Consider the following 21,149-nt stretch of genomic DNA (forward strand, 5'->3'; position numbering starts at 1 on the left):
GTTCTACCTTTGGTTTTACTCCTGCTACGTCTCTCTAAAGGCTGCACAAATGTCTTCAATTAGTTTGCCGGGTCTAGGAGAAGATGTTGAGGAAAGTTTGCTGCAGTTGATCGAAGAGTACTTCTACGATGGGCTCACGTACGATGAGATGTGCCTATTCCTCAATCGGAGGCATGGTCTCAACGTGACAGTACACCAATTAAAAGCGCGCCTCAAGATTTTGGGGCTAAAACGAAGAGGTGCCAATGTTTCCGTTCGTGAAAGAGAATCAGCCATTAGAGTAAGACCTTTCAATTATTACAGTATCTGCTGTAATGTAATATTGTTTGACAATAAAGGAAGAAAAAGAATCAGCTGGAAAATTTTGGCTATCGAATGATGTGGCAAAGGCTAAAGCAGAAACATCATATGTCAGTTCCCAGGTATGGTGTTCGTACTTTCACAATTAATAATTACCTTATGTTGTCTAATCCATGAAGAGACGTTGTGATGTTCATATGACGTCATACTGACCATGACGGAGCGTTGCAAAGGCGTCGGAGAAGGCTGAAACGTAGGGTTTATGTCAACAAGGTCAATCCATTATTCAATTAGTCTTCTCTGTGTAATCATAACATTGCTAAGGGTCCGGATTACCTGTGGCATATGACAAACTGAAACCGTACGGGTTTGCCATACATGGCTGCATTGACAAATAATGACCCTCTTGTCACCTGCAATTATTACTTAAAGTGCCTAAAGGAGTTAAAAGGTGCAAACAGAGCAATATTTCTTTCAACGACTATATTACATTGTTGTTGGTTCATAAGGAGTACCAAGAGTGGTGCGATCTGACAGAGGCACCGACGATTGCCGTTGTTCAAAAGTTTTGCGTCATAAAGATACGGACGACATGAAAGGAGATAAAAGCTTATTGTGTGGACGATCTACAGCTAACCAGGTTAAAGAAGTGGAAAATTGCACTTAGAACTGATTCTTATTAAAATCATAGAGAATTGAGTCTTGGAGGGGGGGCATCTTGGCAAAAATGGCGCAGGTTTCTGGATGGATTTTTTAAGTTGCTGTCAATGGTATCGTGGACTTTGAGTCAAACATCACTTCTTTTTAGGATCTGCAGGACACAGGAAAGTTGGACTTAACTTCAAACTTTCATAAGTACTGTTACTCTGCGCGTTCTAACGTTTTTAAACACTATTTCTTAGGGACTGTGTTCGATACTGCTTTATGAATGTAATACAAAATAGCTAAACAAAATAGCTCGCGCGTGGAACTTTCATCGCGTTAGGAAAAGCAAGCAGGCGGAATCACCCGCAGGAATTCCAGAGCTTCTATACCATGCTCCAGAAATTGAAGGTTTGACTATAATAAAGATACCTCTAGATATACAATGTCCACCTTGTAATTTAGGGGGTCGATTTAATTTGGATGTCAATGATCTACAGGAGGTGAATATTGATCAATACAGAAGGCCAAAGCCCATGCCTCTTTCCAATGACTTCAAAAATTTGGCCGACAAACTACTGGCAGATAATGGAAGGCAGCAACCCGGAAATGTGGACGAAGCACTGGATGCTTTTTCTCTCATCGTGGACACGATTGCTGACGACATGGAAGAAAATTAGATAAATGAAGGTTTTTCTGTCATGTTTAAACTTTTGCCGTAGCGTCAAACAACTTCTTTACAATTGAACCAAACAAAAAAAGAAGTGTTACACGCATGAAAGTCATTTTCAACCCAACTCGTTAGAGCAACTCAGATCTCTCAAGAAAATCAACTCCAAACAAAATTAGAGCAACAAAAGCGTTTACCATAAAACAAATCAGTATCTAATTGTCATTTCTCTTAGATCGGCCGCAATTCTCATCATCGTTGGACGATCCTTGGGGGAATAGGCAAGGCACTTTTCACAAAGGGACGTGAGGTGAATTGGAACGTGCGCGAGGCAAAGCGGCTGAGCAGACTGAACAAGAAGGGTAGCTAACTCAACGGCTGTAACAAGGGAACCCCACGCTCTCATTCCGGTAGCTATCCCAACCAGAATGAGCCCAAATGCCCAAACATCAGACGCAAAACCAAATTTTCTTTGAAGTGCCGTCTCCGGAGAAATATAACTCGGCGTTCCATCGGAGCCACAAGAAGTGTGGCCACACTTGTTTTGACTCTCGCTAGGCCCATTTCGCAAAGATAGACGTTTTCTCATCCTTCATCAACCTATGGTACAGGTAAGTGGTTTTATGTACATGTATTTTTAAAAAAGAGAAATGTCTGACTCTTGTTCCAAAATATTTGCCGGTTTCAAATCTCTGTGGACCAGCGGATACTTTAACCCGTGCATGTAAGCCAAAGCAGAGGCCTCTTTCTCTGCAAAGGATATAATCTGCTTTGGAAGGATAGTTTCTTTATTCTGTAAATAGATCACGGTTTAATTACTATTACATACAGGAGAAGGCTCACCTTAAAAATAAAAGTCATCCATTTTTCTACCAGATATGTAGCTGGTGACAAAGTAATAAAAATGATGAATCTTTGGCGTAAGCCATGAAACGTTTAAATGATATCGGGGTGCCTCAAGTTCCTAGTGTATTTAGAAACCTAACAACTGGCATATTGTGTATGAGGGTACTCACTCCAATGACTTTAGCTCCTCTTCAGCGTACTCTTTCTCGATGCCGTAGCCACGAATTTTTTTCACTGCGCAAATCGTTCCTCGAAAAACACCTTTAAAAACTTCTCCATATCCACCAGCGCCTATTTTGTCCTTATTTCAAATTCTGTTAAAGAAACTTCTAGTAAGTCTACAGCAAAGAAGTTTTACAAGAATGCCAGGCATGAATGCTAAAATTTTACCAGTAATAGGACAGATTTCATTATATCCTTGCCTTCCAGTTATCGGTTTCTCTTCTATAATCAGTGTGAGTGATAAAGGAACGCCTTCGTACGTAAGAATGAATCTTACTGGCTGTAGAAGCAATGAAAGCGCTTGTAGCTTGTGCAGCCGGCTGGAGAAATGGATTGAACAAAGCTCTGTAAGCAAACGTTATACAAAAGCGTTCCTGTAAGTACTGTTAAGCAATTCTTTTACCGGAACGCTGCAAACTGCCAATCTCGCCACGCGTATTTTTTGACTGAATCATAATCTCAAGTAATTCCTTGAATACATAGCAAATTTAGCTTTACCCAATCCTTGATGTCGCACAGTTCCTACCGGCGCAAGACGAGCCGCTCTTCATCACAAGGGGTTTATTCTGTCCCAATTAGACATTGATTTGTCATGGTCGGCGGACGAAGCCACAAAACGTTTTCTGGAAGCCTTCAATGACTTCCTGGGTAAAAGACAGATAGAGAAAACTTTACAATGGCAACCCATAATGCTTTCATTGGACTGTGCCTAGACTGACTTTTATGATTTTATGTGGGAACAAGCTTGTTTGCCCCAAAGTTGCTCACGATGAAAACACGATGGAGGAAGTAGTTTAGACATTGACTCATAATCAAGAAGGGAAAGGATATGGAAAGCGTAGTGAAGACAATTACGCATATATAATAATAAGAAGGGGAAAAGGACGATCGAGGGAGTAGTCTAGACACTGACTCATAAACAATAACAAGAAAAGAAAGGACCATATAGGGCATATTCTAGACATTGACTCATAAATAATATTAAGAAGGGAAAGGACGAAGGAGGCATAGATATTAGAGAGAGAGGGATTGGCAACACCTGTCTGTCACGTGACTTTTCATGACCCTATGGTAGTTGACGACGGCACACCTGTGGATGGGCTGTGGGCGTAGCGCGCACGGACCCGGGGCGGATGGGGTGCGCCGTTTCTCCGGGGAGACTCATTCCGGCCGGTGCGGATACCAATCCAAACCCCCTTACACTCGCCAACGAGACGCTCGGGATCGTTGGCGACCCCCAAGGACGGGACGAAGCTCCCCGTGGACTCAAATTACACTCAACCGCAGTGATTCGTACGACGTATACGGGACCTCAGCGACTATCGACAAAAGGTTTTCTGATGCGATAAATAGCGCTCTCCGCTTAAGTCGCCGCTAATCGGCGCGAGAAACTCGCCAGATCACGCGCATCCATCCGGAAAAGGCGCGTGTAAGCGTCGCTACGCCACCGGCCGAGCGTTCGAATCGTCGAGTCTTCCATCCCCGCTGCCGGAGCCAATGTCGCTGTTGTGGATTTTGTCGCATGCGTATGTTTAGTATAGTCACGGGTCCCGGGAATTGACCCCGGCGTGACCAGAGAAATAAAACCAACACACTCAACTCTCCAGCGCGATCCGCTCCCTCGTCGCCCTCCAAATACCCCGGTCGACCCAGCACAACATCCGGTGGAAAATCCGGGTAGCCGAGCGCGTCGGAGGGGACTGACGCTGCCTGTGGCGTCCGAGCCGGCCGATCGACGAACTAACGGCTGGACCGTGAGTCGTCGGTCGGATAGCGCTAACGGTTCGGCGGCGGTGGGTGGCGTCGTCGTCTCCTCCCCGCCGGCTACGACGACGAAAAGAGCGACTGCGGTCGGCCGGGCTGGCCTACGACGGGGGAGGTCCACGCGAGCCACAACAACGTCTCGCGCCGACCACGCGCAACTGTCGGAGTGCACGAGCCGAACGGCACGATGCCGAAGGCGAAGAAAAAACCTACGCCGGTAGCGCGCTACGCCCTATCGCCGTCCTACGGGGGCTACGAGCGGCGCCCATCACGCCGACGACGCCGGCGAGACAAAAACCGATGACGCGAGCCGCGAGACAACTACTGACGCCGCCAGCGACGGCGACGAGGACGAACGAAGGAGACGGCGAAGACGCAACGCCCGTGCGGCAACAAGATAGCGTCCGACGGCGCCAAGACCACTCGAGATCGCTCTACAAATTTTACGGATACAACTTCGAGGAGTTGCGAAACTGGCTATTCCAGATCGACGCGATAGCCGAAGCCGACGACTGGGACGGCAGCGAGAAGCTGAGGAACGCGAGAGTTGCACTCGCTGGCCGCGCCCAGACAGAAGTCGTCGCATTCGAACGACAAAAGGAGAAACAAGGCCGCGTCGTGACGTGGACAACGTTCACAGCCTTCCTGAAGCGGAAGTTCGGTCCCAGCGACCCTCAAGTCTATTATACTGAAAAACTCATCGAGTGCAAACAAGAGGCCCGAGAGGACGTCGAATCCTACTCGACTCGATTCCGGACACTTGTTTGCGAATTACTTAAAGCTGACCCCGCAGCGCTGTCGGAAGGGATGCAAATCCAACATTTCAAGAACGGACTTCGACACGAGTTTGGCGCGGAGATCATGCGCTCGGCGCCGAGCAGCCTCGACAATGCGGAAGCGGCGCGTGTCGGAGAACGGATTTGGAAAGCGGGCGCCAAAGCGGCAAGCGAATGCTTGACCGTGGGAGCGGGAGCGCAGTACGCGAAACCGGAGACTAGTCGGCGAGCTTCAAACAACCGGAACCGCCACGAGCCATCGCGAACAACATCGCGAACGACAAGCCGTGGCCGATCAGACGCGTCGGATCTGGGAACGATCATCCTAACACAAACTCGTCTACTCGAAGAACTCGTTGAGCATCAGCGAGGGATACGAGAGGCTCTCGACAAGCAGGCACGCACGCTGGAACAACTCAAACCCTCTCCAAAACGATGCGATTACTGTGGCAAAAAGGGACACACGATAGAGAAGTGCTACCGTCGGAGGAACGATCTGGAGAAGACAAAACGCGAGGGCGAGTTTCCGACGGTAGCGGGGGCGGTCCACTCAATCGGAACTGGGAGTGACGACGAGATGCAAATAGACGGGATAACAGTTGGCGGTGGTCGACCGACGCGAATTCTGTTCGACTCCGGCGCAGAGGTATCGCTCGTGTCGCGAGACTTTCTCGATGAAATTGGAATGACGATTACTGGAGTATGGAGCGATAAACCGGCAAATATTCAGTGCCTCGATATATTCTGTGTTTTCGTGGAATTATGCTGTGACGTCACAGCATGTATGAAAAGTAAACGCACGTTGACATATATATGCAGTGACGTCACAGCATATATAGTAAACCCACGTTGACATATATATGCAGTGACGTCACAGCAGTGACGTCACAGCATATATAGTAAACCCACGTTGACATATATGCAGTGACGTCACAGCATATATAGTAAACCCACGTTGACATATATATGCAGTGACGTCACTGCATATATATAAAATGCGCGCGGTAATGTCTTCCTCTCGCTTCCTGCCAGCGTGCGCTATTTGTCCCAATTCACTGCTCCCTTTCGCCAGGAGGACACCGAAGCGGCCGACGAGCGTAGAGAAGCCGTCGACGACCCTCCTCTTCGCTTCAGGTGAGTTCTGAAAGGCATTGGTGGAGTGGAAGAGGGGCGCGCTGCGCGGGAGTCGGCTGTTCCGCTCTTTGCTGGCACCCGAACCGCCTCGGCTCGCGCCGGTAGGCTTTATGAGACTGCCTTGCGTCATTGAAAGACGCATCGGCTTAGTCTAACCGGAAGTGCGGAGTCGAGCGATGGTGTTCTCCTCGTCATGTTTTCTGACTTCTTAGGCTGCTGACGTCGCAGGAAGAAAAAACGAAGATGAAGAGTAGCCGGAAGACGGCTACAAAGGAAACGAGTAAGTTGTAGATACGTTTTTCGAGTTTCTGTCTTGAATCCTTTCTCTTTTATTTTTTACATGTTATCTAGATGAAGTTGAAGACTTTCAGAAGATTTTGAATTTTTCTATTTTTTTTGTATTTTTTATAATTACTTTTGAAAATAAAGTTTCTGAACTTTAATTTCTTGTGTCTGAAAAAACGCAATAACACCTTCCAACTTCACCGCAAAAATCAATTTTGAAATTCGCTATTGCTTTCCAAATATACAAAAATATATGTAAAAATTAGCGGTTATTGATTTCTGTAACGGCAACTTTAAATCAATTGAAACTTGAAACAAAGAGAGAACGTAATTTTTGAAATTTTTTGAGTCTAAGCTTGTTGTCTAAAAGTGTAATTACAAAGAAATATTCATTTTTGAAAATTGCATCCGGGACCGTCCGTTTTTAATCGTGAATAACTCGTCAACGGATTGTCCGATTTCAAAACTTTTTGCACAGATCAAATCGTCTACTGATTCTGCATAAGAAAAAGTAAAATTAGAAAATTTGAGCAAAATTTGCCATAATTCGCAACCATCGGCGCAACGCGCTTAAAGTTACATGAATGTGGCCGAAGCCTTTAGGACTTGCGCCAGGCTGCAAGTCGTTTTGCGAACCAGCTGTCGTAGCCGCTGCTGACCAGCACGGTTCAATGCCCGTGTAGGCAACTAGGTAAACTGTGGAATTGCAATTGAATCCGTTCTTTCTCAGCCGAGCAATCGACACTTTTCGCATAGTGGCGAGAAAAGCTCACAAATTTAGCTCCAAATTGCAACGCTTAGAGACACGGCAGTGCTAAGTCCATTTTCATTTCAATATGGTCAGACTTCTATTTCAGAAAGTCGCAATTAGGGTTCAAAGGTATATTGAAAGCTCTAACGCGCGCTACAAAAGACTTGTCTCGACCCAGGGGGGGTTGTGCGCTACCGCGCGCTAGAGACACACCTTTTTTGGAAAGTCGTTTCTTTCTGCTCTAGCAGCAGCAGCAAATACAAACACCAATTCGAGGAGTTGCTTTTGAAGGTAGATTGCTGTCTGTGGGGTTTTGGTGACGGCCACTGGCTTTCTGCGCGACTTACCACCCTCTCCCTTTTTCCGCGTCTACTGCCTAAACCGTGCTTGTTCCGCTCTCGCTTTTTTGCCAAATGTCTTTCTACTGCCTGTATAAAAGTGCTCGATTTTTGAGGCGCAGTCCTACTCGTCTTCTAGTAGGCTTTCTTCAATGGCGACGGATTTTAGGCACCAGAACTAAGGCTGAAGCCGACTCTAAAAGTGCTTTGTGCAAAGATCCTAGTAGCTTCGGTCTTCTTCGCCACTTCAGGACTTCGGACGGCAACAAAAGCGTCGTCGGGCGCTGGAGAATCGAGTCCTCACGTGCAGCTTCCGGCTACTAGATGAGCTACATCTGCTCTCCTCCACACGGACCACAGCTGCTTAATTGTACAAGGAGGGGTCAAGGCAAGGTAATCCCGCGTTTGTAAGCCCGCTGTTGATGCACTTCAGCGAGGTACAGACCCAATCTGAGCTAAATGGCTCCATAACTGCAAACAGCCTAACTAAGAGGAGCGCCTCAAAAATTGGCAGGCTTCTACAACCTATCAGACGTCGATTTGAGCAATAAAACCTAGTACACGCTTGGAAGTCTACACCGGTTTCGCGTCGCAAAATAGGCGGTTCACTTCTGCTAAACTATACCTTCGGTTGACAAAAATACCCCTTGAGACATCATTTCGTAATGTAACTAACAGCGTGATGTAGCGAAATCGACGAACTTCTAATGAAAAACGTCGATTTCGAGGAATAGCCTTGTCTCTAGCGCGCGGTAGCGCACAACCCCCCTGTCTCGACCGTTTTTCAATGAAAAACCGACTATTAGACTAGTCGCTAAGTCTCGAATGTATTTTCGTGATCTTCCTAAAGACATCGGTAACGGTAAAATTCGCACCCGTTGTACAGTAGCGTCGTTCGCGAAATCCTGCGTCTTTTTTAATCAGCGGCTTAGACGCTGCTTTATAGGTGGTCATGTGTTGTTTGCGCTTACGTAAACTGCGATATTTTCTACAGAATGCCAATCGTAACCCTATCCCAAACCCTAACCTAACCCTACCATGTGCGTACGCACATGCGTTGTTCAAGCCGATCGACGAGCGAAAGTCTGATGCCGACGTCTTTCCGCCACTTCTAATCGCGCAAGCGAATGGCTGCGGTTGCAAGCAAGCTGTGAATTGGCAAGAATCGTTGAAAGCGGCACCTTCGAGTACAAGCTCGTCATTTTGCCGAATTTCTAGTAAAAGGCGAATCGAATTAGGACGAAAATCCGCTGAAGGGAAACAAAGAACCGTACAGTAGGTTATTTAATTAAAAATTAAAGTGTTTTTTTTGCAAAAAATTTTATGTAACAAATTTATTGATTAATTAATAAAAGCTTGAGCAAAATTCTGATGTGTAACGAAAACAAACAATTTTATCGATCATAGTCCTAATGCTGCTTTGGCCCGTATGTCCGGGTAGGGTAAACGGTTTTCTTCGTTTTTTCCTGAAAAGCCGTTTACCCTACCCGGACATACGGGCATCAAACAAAATCAATATTTTCCCACTTTGCGAGCGAGCTGTTATTGCGCATCATCATATTTGTAATTGTCCTTGTATTTTTTATTACTTATGACGCTTACCGCTCTAAAACACCTTGAGCGCATGCACAAAATCGAATTAGGTCTAAAACGTTTTTCATCGTGCAACTGCAGCACGCAATGAGACGCTGATTTACGGTAGGGGTGCAACACAAGCACCCAACAGTAGCAGTGAACACTCAAAATTCTCCAAAACCCATGGCACCGCAGGCGATGCTAGCGTCGCTTGAGAGAACAAAGCTGTTGTAGTCGTTGTGATTCGTTGGAAGAGAGATGCGGTTGAAGCATGTGGAAGCGCTCAGCATCGTCGACCCTTCGCCTCCGAAATCCACCTCCAATTTCTTCACAGTTAAAGGCAAATGCTTAGCACCCGTCCAAAACTGGAGTAGTTGCCCAATTCCAGCCGTGTCACCTTAGATAAAGATATGAATAAGTCAAATAAGTTCGACAATGAATTAGCAATGTGTCACTTAAAGCTCGTTTTTCCAACTCGTGCAAATACTTCAGGAAGAACGTTTTAGCACGCTCGCAAACATTCAAACGTGCTGTAGAAACTTCGTCATCCCACTTAAGCAACGAAATCAAACTTTGAGCCAAAATGCAATTTCCAGCTCTACAGTGTTACTAGTAACATTTTATATTTGTATGTGTTTTAGTAATTACCTCGGAAAGAATTTTTGAATATCATCAACACATTTTTCGAGGTAAACCAAAAGATTCTTACCATGCTCATCTTTTACATCTGCCATACCAGACCGAATGTCGTCCAACTCGGCTTTTCTCTTTAGGACGGTGTCATGAACCATAGCGGCGTGTGTGGCATATGCGCGATTCTGCATTGTTACTTCTAAGTCGTTAAATCCTGAAGACGACAGGAGCTGCAACACGCTATCTGGCGTTGCCTGAGAAATCTCCTGTATCGTTTCAGCTTTCATGATCTAAACAGACAAAACATGCATGACATTGACAGATTTTTTGTACGCGACTTTACTGTGTTGACAATGAGTCTAAGTTCCGGGTCGCACAGATCCTCGAACACCAGTTGCTCTGTCGCTTTGTCCACGCTGCCAGTGATTATGTAAACGATTGCTGCTGGCGAGAGACCAGGTAAAGCCGTGCAGCCGTGAACAAGGCCGTGTGCCATAATGCGTCCAAGCGTACGATACACGCCACAGGACAAAGCTGTTTTGTCGTGAATTGGCCACTTGTTGTTATCTTGGCCTGCGCAAAGCAATGAACAACGATAGCACGTTTTGTCTAAACATTCTACATGATATATGTCTACCTTCTACAAGATGAACACTGTTTTCGTGGCACAGAATGGCGGAATACAATAAGTCGAAAAATTCCCGTGTAGGGCCACCGTAGTCTTGCCCCTGCTCGTTTCTAAACTTCACGAACAGTTTGCGACGAAGATCAAGGGAGGGATCTTTGTATGCTCCCAAGGCCTGTGTAAGAACGGGTTCTTCTCTATTGATAAATATGCGCAGGCGTGGCTCGAGAGAGTTCAGACATCTTGCAGCGTAGTTCGTAAAGGCATTTCCACTAGAAGCCCTTGAAGACGATGAACTGCTCCCTTCAGCACTGGACGATTGATATGACGTCTTCATCATCACTGTAGGGCGATGACTCCTTTGATGCCAAGGTGCCAATGAAAAGATTGGCGGCGTCGTTCACGTTGTTGTCGCAGGCTTCCAAAGACCGTCTTGCATGATCCCGGTTTTCGGGCGTGTCACCAAAAATAGAGACTAATCGGTCCACACCAGCCTGTTTACTGCGCTGAAGAATGGCAAGGCTCAAAGTTAATGCCTACCTCCAGTGGCGATTCATTGAAAATGGGACTGTTTGCCATACCCCGAGGAGATGAATCAATAGCCTAAACGAAACGTTTTGATGTGCCACCGAACGAAGATAAGCGCGTTTATCACCAATGATGTAGTAGTTTCCCGTCGTGGAGCAGCTTGAGACATACCCTCTCCACTTTCTTGGAGAGAAGAGTGGCGTTGCTCCTAAATATTTTTCAAAGATGATGCTTGTCTGCATAGTAGGTTGTATGAGAAACTGGTCGTACCACACTATGAGTTGGCCTTTCATCTGCTGTTGAATCCGCTGCACAAATGAAAATCATGTAAATGTCTTTAACCATTGTAAGCAAAATTTTTGTTTTACGGGATGGAAAAGCAAGCATAGCTCTGTTGTAGACGCTTCCTTGGCCAGCGTTATGCTTTACAGCTGATCCCGTCCAGGCGTAATCAGTGCCGACCTGGGCCGCATGAACGCTTCTTCGAACAACATTAACAAATTCAAATCTATACGCATAAGTGACTGTGCTGGTTCAACCTAGCCAAATTAATAAATTCGTGAAGAGGTGTACCGTGGAGACGGAATTGATCCCAACTGAGGAAATGCTTCCAGCATCACAGAAGCAACTTCCTCCTCACTCATCGCCGTGCTAAATGTGACCCCGTTCGCAACACGACCGCTTTCGTAAAAGATCGATCGGTTTTGGGGCAACGAACTTTCGCCGTGTTCAACAAGGAAAACGTCACGAATATACATATATTGATTATTGCTCTATAGCCTCTTCTGCGCGATGCCTATGAGAAGAATCCGGACATGACCGAAGCAGAAGCGAGAGAAGTCATGGAAAAGTGCATGCGCGTTCTCTACTATCGAGATGCAAGGTCGCTCAATCGCGTGAGTAGTAAATAAATAACACGTGTACTGGCTTCTGATTCTAATATTATGCATGATGTACCGGTTTTCTTTTCACTTTGACCCCGACAAAAATCCTTGTAGGCGTCGGTCTGCTGATACTCTTTCAGATCTTTTAGATACTGCTCTCGATCTCTTTGCGCTTCGTCGAGATATTTCTATATAATAATTGGTATTTCAACTATCTATGTACGGTGGGAGGGTCCACGTGGTTAATCGAATTAATTAATTACAAATAAAAAATTATGACGTCACACTATGGTATGCACTCGCGTAAGATAAGCGGTGGGATGCTCTGCATGATGGCAACACGGTGAACACCGGGCCATCATTCTCTAGTTAACCGTACGAGAGTGCATACCATAGTGTGACGTCATAATTTTTTATGTTGTCACATTCACGTGGTCCTTACAGCCGTTAGCTACTACAGCTCACTCCTACGTACATACTGTAAATACTTGCATGATTGCAATGTTTTCCTAATTAGGCGCTTTTCTGACGTAGTGTATTTGATAATGTGCTCTGTATTCTGTATTTGAGGGGGACCTATGCATGTGTACGGGTCATATTTCCTGTTACCCGTACACGCGTACATACCCACGCACATACGGCATGAGTGGATACTTTTGATTGTGACGTCAGAGCGTGACAATCAAAACTGTCGTTTCGGTTTCTCAGGGCATTTATAACACGGAAAATAGCACAGATCAATTGGAAATAAGGGTTTCTAAGCATTTTTTCCGTTTATGAAAGAAAAAACGCTTTATTCGCGTCGTAAATCGCCTTTTTTGGGGCACCGTTTTGAGTCCTTTGTCGCGCATGCGCTGTACGAAAAAACGGGCTTTTAAGTTACGTCACAATACAGACATACATACATACATACAGACAGACAGACAGACACTTCCGGCCCTAAGATCACGTTTGAGAGAGCCTCCCTCCGCCGTTATACGGGCTCCACCCGTACAACTCTGGTGGTCGGCTCCATTACGAATAATGAAAGCTTTATTTTACCTGTTTTTCATCCTGTTTCAAGTTTGCCCATTCGCCTTTCGATCACATATCGAAGCGTTTTCTCGTTCGCTCCTTTGAATTTTCGACGTCTCGTCGTCGCCTCTTTCGGTCCGATGTCGCGCATCAGGCGCGGCCAACGCGAAACGACGTATTCGGCCGCTTTCTTGCCCGCTTCCATTGCGAGCTTGAATTCGTCGGCCTGCTTGCGCGATCGCGGTGCTAAGGGATCGCTTCGCGACAGGCCCAGATGCATGCGATGCTCCGTGGGGCCGACGGTCGACCCTCAGCGCGTTGAGCACCGGCGAAGGGGCCTCACCGTCGTTTCTCAAATCGGTAATGTTACTGACCATTCAAGGCCATTCGGCGAGAAAATAAAAGAGCCATTCTTACTTTAGCGCACTCTAGACGTCGCGACGAATGCGTGTGGACAGGAAAACTTCATCTTTCCTCTTTCTGAGTATTGCAGTCCAATCTACTTTATTTACTTTACTTTCTCACTTTAGCGGTCCTAGTCAAGACATCCATGGCATCTATGATTGCCGAGCTCAATGCGAAAATACCCAGCTACATTCGCTGCATCAAGCCGAACGAGAAAAAGCGACCGAACCAGTTTGACGCTAAACTGGTTCTCAATCAAGGTAGGAGGAGTGCGAAGGATCGTCGAAATGACATTAGCAGCGTTTGCCGTCAGTTCGGTACCTCGGTCTCGTCGAGAACGTTCGTGTTCGCAGAGCGAGTTTCTGCTATCGCGTGCCGCAGGATAAATTTCTCGAACGGTATAGGGGAAGTGAGAGTTGTACCTTGTTTGACGATTTCTCTCTTTTTTTGCAGATTTAAGCTTATCTGTCCTCACACGTACCCGGTGTGGTCTGGCACCGTCAAAGAAGGCGTCAGCAAAATTCTTCTGTACATCGGCATTCTCGCTGATGAATATCAGTTTGGACGCACGAAGGTTTTCATAAAGAATCCACAGACGGTAAATTAGGAAATAGTATCTATTCCCCCAAGAGAGCCTATTTGCTCCTTTGTAGGTTTTTAGACTGGAAAGCGCTCGGGACGACAAAATCGCATCAGTTGTTACGAAGTTGCAGCGAGCTTGGCGAGCCTTTGTCATACGAAGTCAGGTGAAGATACCTATCATAGAGGAGCCCGAGCTATAGTAGGCGTATTAGTCGATTCTATACAGAATCCGTTTTTGTGCTCATTTGAAAACTGTACACTGCATTTAGCGTGGCTCGTACGTGGAAGAAATACTACAGGTCTTCTCCAAAGTCAAAGATGATCCCCACTTCGGACGGTGCAGAGGAATTCGTTTGGACAAAACCTTCTGACGTCACGTTTTTCCCAGGAAGTTCAAGTGGCCTCGCGATGTGCCGCGTCAGCTGCTTGGAGCAGACAAAAAATTCACGCCAATTCGTGGGCTGATAAAAAGGTAAACTTCGTATGTATGCCGGGGGAACGGGCTTCATAATCTTCGTCTTAGCTGTCGCCCCTTTCCGCTGATCAGCGCGACGCCCTTTGAGTCAAAGTCTACGCTTGGCGATGCTATTGCAGCGAATTTCGAGAGAGAGACGTGCAGGCCGATGTCTTACAGAAGCCTCTCGATCTCGCATAGGCGTATCGAGCCATCTACGCGACTCATATTTCGGGATACGAGCAGAAGAGTCGAGCGCTGTGCGCTCAATATCACGACAGAAAAATTCGCTTTGCCAGTGAAGTACGAAAGGTGAACAGATCCGGAAAATTGGACAAGCAATAAACCCAATATCGATTTTCGGTTTGAAAATTGAATGTCTATTTCTTCTAGACGAGTTTTGCTTCTGGCTGATAAACATCTCTTCAAGCTCGACACGAAATTCAAAGTGACAGCGAAACGAATTATTGCACACTTCATTCAATCAGCGCGATACATTTGAACAAAGCCCCAGATACGTTCGTCGTTTTAAAGCTGGATGAGGTAAGACACTGAAGACTTTTTATTAAAGTTTCAATAGGACTTTCTTTTAGCCGGGCAAAGATGTAGTTCTTGATCTCGGCGCTTCGGCGGAGAATCGGCTGGGCGAATTCGTGTCCCATTTGTTTCTAGCCTGTCGACACAGTGGGAATAATCGCGTCAAGGTAAATGTTTTCGACGGGGCTGTTGAGTATAATAACAGCCAGAAGGCCGCTGGCGCTCGTCCGAAAGTCCTCACCTTTCGCGGAGAGACAGAAGCGCGAAAGAGTGGGGAAGAGGTTTGTCGATTTCAACGGCAAACCGTTTTTTTATCCGTCAGGAGGAAACTAAACCCTGATCTTTGCACTTTCGATAGATTGTTTTTTGTTAGCTAGTTATCTATATACTTATACACCTCGCCGCGCGGCCTAGATCTACTGCCACCACACGGGTCCTTTAGAACAGAACGAATTCTTTGATTTATTGAGGAGGGCGGGCAAGTTACTACTCCGTTGCCTGGTGCGACTCCAATGAAGGCTGGAGGCTGGATCAGCTGTAATTTCGGAAATTGAAGACGAAGCAGAAGGCTGTCTGGTTAGTACTACTATCTACAGCGTCGTTCCAAGTTCTAGGCGCCCTTTTAGATACTTTTAGACTATTCCCGCTCCTCCGTTACGGTAACTTACCCAGTTTAGATTATTTGAGAGCGGAAACGCGGATACACTGTCGTATCCGAGTGTAGCGCACGTTTCGCTTGCCCGTTATAGAACCGACGTAGCGCCTTGATTTTTCTGACCAAGCGGACTGCCGTAACTGCGTATGCGTTCGCTTTTCGCGTCCAAAGAGTGACCGAATATCTTTAGAATAGCGTTTTGAACAAGAATCAGCTCATGCAGGAAGTGTCTAAGCTCAAGTGCTGGCTTCAGACCATGGAAAAATGGCTTCTGATGCAGCAGAGCGTGAGACAGGAGCGTCTCGCCGCCGGCGATCAACAGGCGCATCCGAAGAGTTGGAAAAAATGCGGGACGCGATTGGACGAGCTCGAAATGCGTCGATTCAGCATCGAATCGGTTTTGAAGACTGCGCATGCGTTGGCGGACAGTTGCCTGGGCGACATAGACGATGACGTCTCGTGCTTGTACAGGAGGCCGATTATTTGAGCAAATTTTGCGACACGACGTGCAGAAGCGATGCGAAGAACATCAGAGCGTTCTTCACGCTGCTGTGACGCAACAATCCGGGCAAGAGAAGGTGAAAAAATCAATGGGATTATTGATATTGATTTTCAAATATGTGTTTTTCGAAGGGAGTTGTGGCTGTTGGTCTCTCATCGAAAAAGTCGAAGAATCGGACGTCGCGCGACTCAAGTCTCAAATCGAAGCGTATTCGGTAAAGCGCGTAGAACCATTCGCTTCTTTTCTACGCGAAATTTCGCAAAGGCTATCGCGGAGGAAGTGGAAATGAAGCGATCCAAGTATAAGGCGTTGCATGAGAGCTGCGACGATTTTTTGAGCCGCTCTGCGGAGCCTGTGAGTCTGGCGAGAGACGTGGCGACGTTGAAGCGAAAGCGGCCAATCAAAGGCAAGTAATAAATAGATCCGTTTGCGTCAATCAAACGTCAATCTGTCGATCTGTCAGTGTCAATTAGAGCGTCAATCAATATTAATTATATTTCTCTTATTTCCTCTAGGTTCGCATGAAGGAGTCTCAATTGCAAATGACCCTGATGAAATTGACAAGCAGCGCGGCGGCGAGTTCGTCGCAGAACGCCTTCGCTCACGCGTGTCTCGTCGTTTTCTCGTGGCTCGGTCCCAGGAGGAGCAGCTACGAAAGCCGGTGGATATAAACGCCGACGTGGACGTTCTACACGAGCAGTGCGAAAAATGGAACGTAAAGAACGCCAAGGGGTAACAGTATACTCATTTCTCGTCTAGGCGATTCAAAAGGGCGTCGCGTCTCGCCATCCCGATATGGATCACCTGAACGACTTAGGAGAGCAAGCGATTAAAGAATTGTCGGGAAGTGGCGGCGAAAATTTAGCCTCAATCGAACGAGACGTCGAACAAGTGAAAAAATCAATTCAAAAATCAACAATTCATCAATATACTGTTCTCAGATTGACGATCGATGGGAAGCGGCGTGCGGCTTGGCCTCAAAACGCGTCAAATTTCAGACGGAATTGGACGCGTGCTGTCGCGAATTGCGTTCATGATCAGGTGAATCGTTTGGCCGACGAGCTGATCGAAACGTCGGGAAATGCGCCGTCTTCGGCGACGTTGCGCGTCAAAATGTTGCGATTGAATAACAGCTGGTCGGCGGCCGAAGAAAAAGTTCGCGAACTTGAGAACAAAATGACGGAAAAATCGGTAATAGGGACGACAACGATCCGCCAATGGATGATCGCGTTCTCGTCGAAGAAACTCTCACCGTTCTCCGAGTAACCAAGCCAACGTAAACGTAGAAATTCAAACGATTCGGTGTCTTTAAGGCTCTGCAAGACGACTTGGCTATACACGACGAAGAGCTGCGTAATCTGAACGATACGTCGACGTTTTTGTCGGCGGAGTGGCTGGATTTTCGTCGATCGAGCGCCCATTCGACGTTGGAATCGCTGAACGAGTCGTATAACGCGCTAAAGGAGGAGGTAGAGGGTAAGCAGCGTCGCTTGAAAGGACACCAGGAACGCGGATAGGCGTGGAGAGCGCCAATGAGCGGCGTGCTCGTCTTGCTCGCCAATGCGGAGAAGCTGGACGAAGCGTCGGTTCACGAGGGTTGCGAAATGGTCGCGTTGCAGATACAGATGGCGAATTTGATGGTGATAGGGATAGGAATCCCTTGCCACGTTGTGTTGCACGACTTTTTTTATTTCTGTAGAATTTTGCAGCGGCAAGTTTCGGCGCGCGAAAGCGATCTGGCCGAGGTAAATCGTACGGCGAACGAGTATCAGAGACCCCCCAGTTGGAGGGAGTCAATAATCGATGGGAATCGATGAAACGCGTCATAGCAACGCGAGAGGAGAACGTCTAGAAGGCGATAGCGGTGCAATTCGCGCGTAGAGTGAACGACAGGTGCGCGGAAATCTTTTTCTAGGATCTAGAAGACTTGCACACTGAACTAAAGAGTTTACAGTTAATTAATTGACCTCTACCTTTAGGTGGACTCTATTTGGAAAAGAGAGCGGCGAATCCTTTGGCTGTGCTGAAGGAGGGCGGCCCTGTGGAGTTGGACTATAGTAGTAAGGTCCCTACTGTAGTTAGGTAATGCATAGATGTTACGTCACGCGATAGTACTTAAGGAGAGGGACTTTCCTTTGAGAGGACTTCCACCTGTAGACCAATAAAGAGGGTACACCCCCAACGGCTACGGAGCGGGACATCACATGATGTCAGGAGTACGATGGCGGAATTCCATCTAAAGACCCCGAACGAATTCGACTTCAAACGTACGGCATCGTGGCCGGACTGGATCGAGCGGTTTGATCGCTACCGGGAGGCGTCCGGTCTCAGCGCAAAAGGCGGTCTCCAACAAGTCGCAACGCTCGTCTACACAATGGGAAGCGACGCGGAAAAGATCCTGAAGTCGTTCTCACTCACGGCAGACGAAAAGAAGGATTACGACACCGTGAGAGAAAAATTCGACGGACACTTCGTCCAACGAAGGAACGTCATCTACGAAACCTGCGTCTTTCGCATGCGACAGCAGCGCGCGGACGAGCCAGCGGAAGAATTTATCACGGCGCTTTACTCTCTATCGGAGTACTGCGGTTTTGGTGATCGGCGGGAAAAAGAGATCATGTATCAACTAATTATCGGTACGCGCCACGCCCGTCTATTGAAGAAAATGCAGCTCGAGGACGGCATAACGCTGGAAAAAGCGATCCGCTACCTTCGTCAAGAGGAGCTCGTATCCAGCCAACAAACCGTCGTGCGTAACCAATCCCAGACGTCGCAACCGCCACCCCCTACGGCGAGCCTCGAGCAGGTGGGAACTCCCACCACTCGGCGGCAGACACACAAAGGGCAACAAGCTCAACACACGCCGCAGCGAGGGTCAGCGAAACCGCCCACGGGGAAATGCATGCGATGCGGAGACTCCCCTGGTCATCCGCGAGCAAAATGTCGCTCGTCTGATGCGAAATGCGCCAACTGTGGGAAAATAGGCCACTACGCGAGAGTGTGTCTCACCAAAACGGTCCGCGATCTCAACGCAGTAACCCCGACGGAGGCGCAAGCAACCGCTTTCCTCGGCGAGTTGGGAGACGACGACGACCAACCGTGGGAAGTCACGCTCGACGTCCAGCGAACGCCAATTACCTTCAAATTAGACTCGGGCGCTGACGTCACGGCGATCCCCGAGCTACTATACCAGACGTCGCTGTCAATACCACTGGAATCGACGCCGCTGCATGTCGAAACGGCCGCAGGAACGAGAATGCGTGTCATCGGAAAATTCGAGACGACCCTGCGCAAGAACGACGCAGAGATACGTCAGCCGATATACGTCATACGCGGATTGAAACGCCCCCTTCTCGGACGTCATGCACTCCGCGCGCTCCACCTTCTAAAGCAAATGGCGGAAGCGGAATCAAGCAAAGCTATCGATATTCAAAAAGAATTCCCAAATCTCTTCACTGGACTAGGAACATTCCCAGGAGAATATACCATCCGGTTGAAGAAAGATGCTACACCTTTCGCGCTTTCAACGCCGCGCCGCGTAGCAGTGCCGCTGATGGATGCTGTTCGCGCGGAGCTGGATAGTATGGAGGCGGCCGGTGTGATTTTTCGCGTGGATGAACCCACGGACTGGTGCTCTGGCATGGTGCTAGTGCCCAAATCGGCCGATCGCGTAAGAATTTGCGTAGATCTCGGCAAGCTCAACGAATCCGTCCTACGTGAGAGAGTGATGTTGCCATCAGTGGAACACACCCTAGCCCAGTTGACAGGAGCCAAATATTTCTCCACACTGGATGCCAATAGTGGTTTTTGGCAAGTCATTCTTGCAAAAGCCTCACGCAAGTTGACTACCTTTATCACGCCTTATGGCCGGTATGCGTACAACCGGTTGCCCTTCGGCATAACATCTGCGCCGGAATACTTTCAGAAGCAAATGAGCCAAATGCTTGCAGGCCTGCCAGGCGTCGTCTGTATGATGGACGATATACTCATTCACGGCGCAAATAAGGCAGAGCACGATGAAAGGCTGCGAAATGTCTGCAGTCGTCTGTAGAAAAACGGAGCAACTCTCAATCCGACCAAATGCGTCATCTACGCTACTTCAGTGAAATACCTGGGTCAGATCATCGACTCGGAGGGAATCCGCAGTGATCCGGACAAAGTTCGAGCAATCACGGACATGCCGACGCCGTTAACGGTCCCTGACGTGCGACGCTTTCTCGGCATGGTCAACCACGTCGGGAAATTTATTCCTCATCTTTCGTCGCTGACCGAGCCTCTTCGCAGTCTTCTATCGAAGAAAAACGCGTGGCGATGGGACGCGCCACAGCAAACGGCTTTTCAAAAGATCAAGGATGCCTTGAGTTCGCCGCCGTGTCTGGCTCATTACTCGCCCAACGCCGAGTTGATAGTGTCTGCGGACGCATCATCCGTCGGTCTTGGAGCTGTCCTCCTGCAGCGAGGAGAAGACGGAAGTTTACGTGCAGTCGCATATGCGTCGTATTCACTGAAGCCAGCCGAACAGCGCTACGCGCAGATCGAAAAAGAAGCTTTTGCCACCGCATGGGCTTGTGAGAAGTTCCACGATTACCTTTTCGGACTGCCGCAATTTCACGTCTATACCGACCATAAACCGTTGGTACCCCTCCTCAGCGTGGAGAAGCGTCTGGATGAGCTTCCTCCACGGGTTCAGCGTTTTCGACTCCGTTTGACCAGATATCGATTCTCTATCTCCCATGTTCCCGGTCCCCAGATGTTCACGCCGGATACCCTATCACGCGCGCCGTTGCCGAACACCGATCCGGCGGCCGACGAGCTCACGGAAGCCGCCGCAGCATACGCCTTAGGGTAATTGCAGATCTTCCAGCTACGGAAGACAAGCTGGCGGAAATTCGGGAACAGCAGAAGAAAGATGACGTCTGCAGTCTCTTGGCAAAATTTTGCGCCAATGGGTGGCCCGACGTCAACGCCCTGAATGGAGAGCTGAAGCTGTACTACAAGGTAACCGGTGAAATTTCGGTCACCGAAGG

General features: G+C 47.8%; 2 protein-coding genes across 2 annotated transcripts; one reads left to right on the forward strand and one right to left on the reverse strand.

The window, feature by feature from the left end:
- Positions 1 to 9,467: 9,467 nt before the first annotated feature.
- LOC136194850 (uncharacterized) lies at positions 9,468 to 11,733 on the reverse strand. Its single transcript, XM_065984104.1, has 8 exons — positions 11,663 to 11,733; positions 11,432 to 11,570; positions 11,261 to 11,397; positions 10,574 to 10,758; positions 10,280 to 10,509; positions 9,952 to 10,226; positions 9,759 to 9,901; positions 9,468 to 9,700 (listed from the first exon to the last, which is right to left on the reverse strand). Exons 1-8 carry the CDS (start codon positions 11,731 to 11,733, stop codon positions 9,468 to 9,470), a joined length of 1,413 nt encoding a protein of 470 aa, XP_065840176.1.
- A 171-nt stretch (positions 11,734 to 11,904) lies between these two features.
- On the forward strand, positions 11,905 to 16,536 carry LOC136194851 (myosin IF heavy chain-like). The gene is given in 16 exon segments (XM_065984105.1): positions 11,905 to 11,985; positions 13,420 to 13,471; positions 13,518 to 13,652; positions 13,706 to 13,790; positions 13,846 to 13,990; positions 14,046 to 14,138; positions 14,244 to 14,311; positions 14,363 to 14,409; positions 14,412 to 14,446; positions 14,498 to 14,766; positions 14,822 to 14,897; positions 14,900 to 14,971; positions 15,022 to 15,333; positions 15,811 to 15,955; positions 16,254 to 16,336; positions 16,387 to 16,536. Coding segments are annotated over 16 exon segments (1,848 nt in total).
- The last annotated feature ends 4,613 nt before the right edge of the window (positions 16,537 to 21,149 follow it).

This window comes from Oscarella lobularis, chromosome 13 (genome assembly GCF_947507565.1).
Source record: "Oscarella lobularis chromosome 13, ooOscLobu1.1, whole genome shotgun sequence".
Classification (NCBI taxonomy): Eukaryota; Metazoa; Porifera; class Homoscleromorpha; order Homosclerophorida; family Oscarellidae; genus Oscarella; species Oscarella lobularis.

What these genes read in the sequence shown, in the direction of transcription:
- LOC136194850 (XM_065984104.1), bottom strand. Translation starts at nt 11,733, where the DNA reads ATGAGTGAGGAGGAAGTTGCTTCTGTGATGCTGGAAGCATTTCCTCAG. An exon ending in CAAAAATTTTGCTTACAATG is followed by an intron (nt 11,398 to 11,431) that starts GTTAAAGACATT and finishes TCATTTGTGCAG; the next exon opens with CGGATTCAACAGCAGATGAA. An exon ending in TTAGACTCATTGTCAACACA is followed by an intron (nt 10,227 to 10,279) that starts GTAAAGTCGCGT and finishes TTGTCTGTTTAG; the next exon opens with ATCATGAAAGCTGAAACGAT.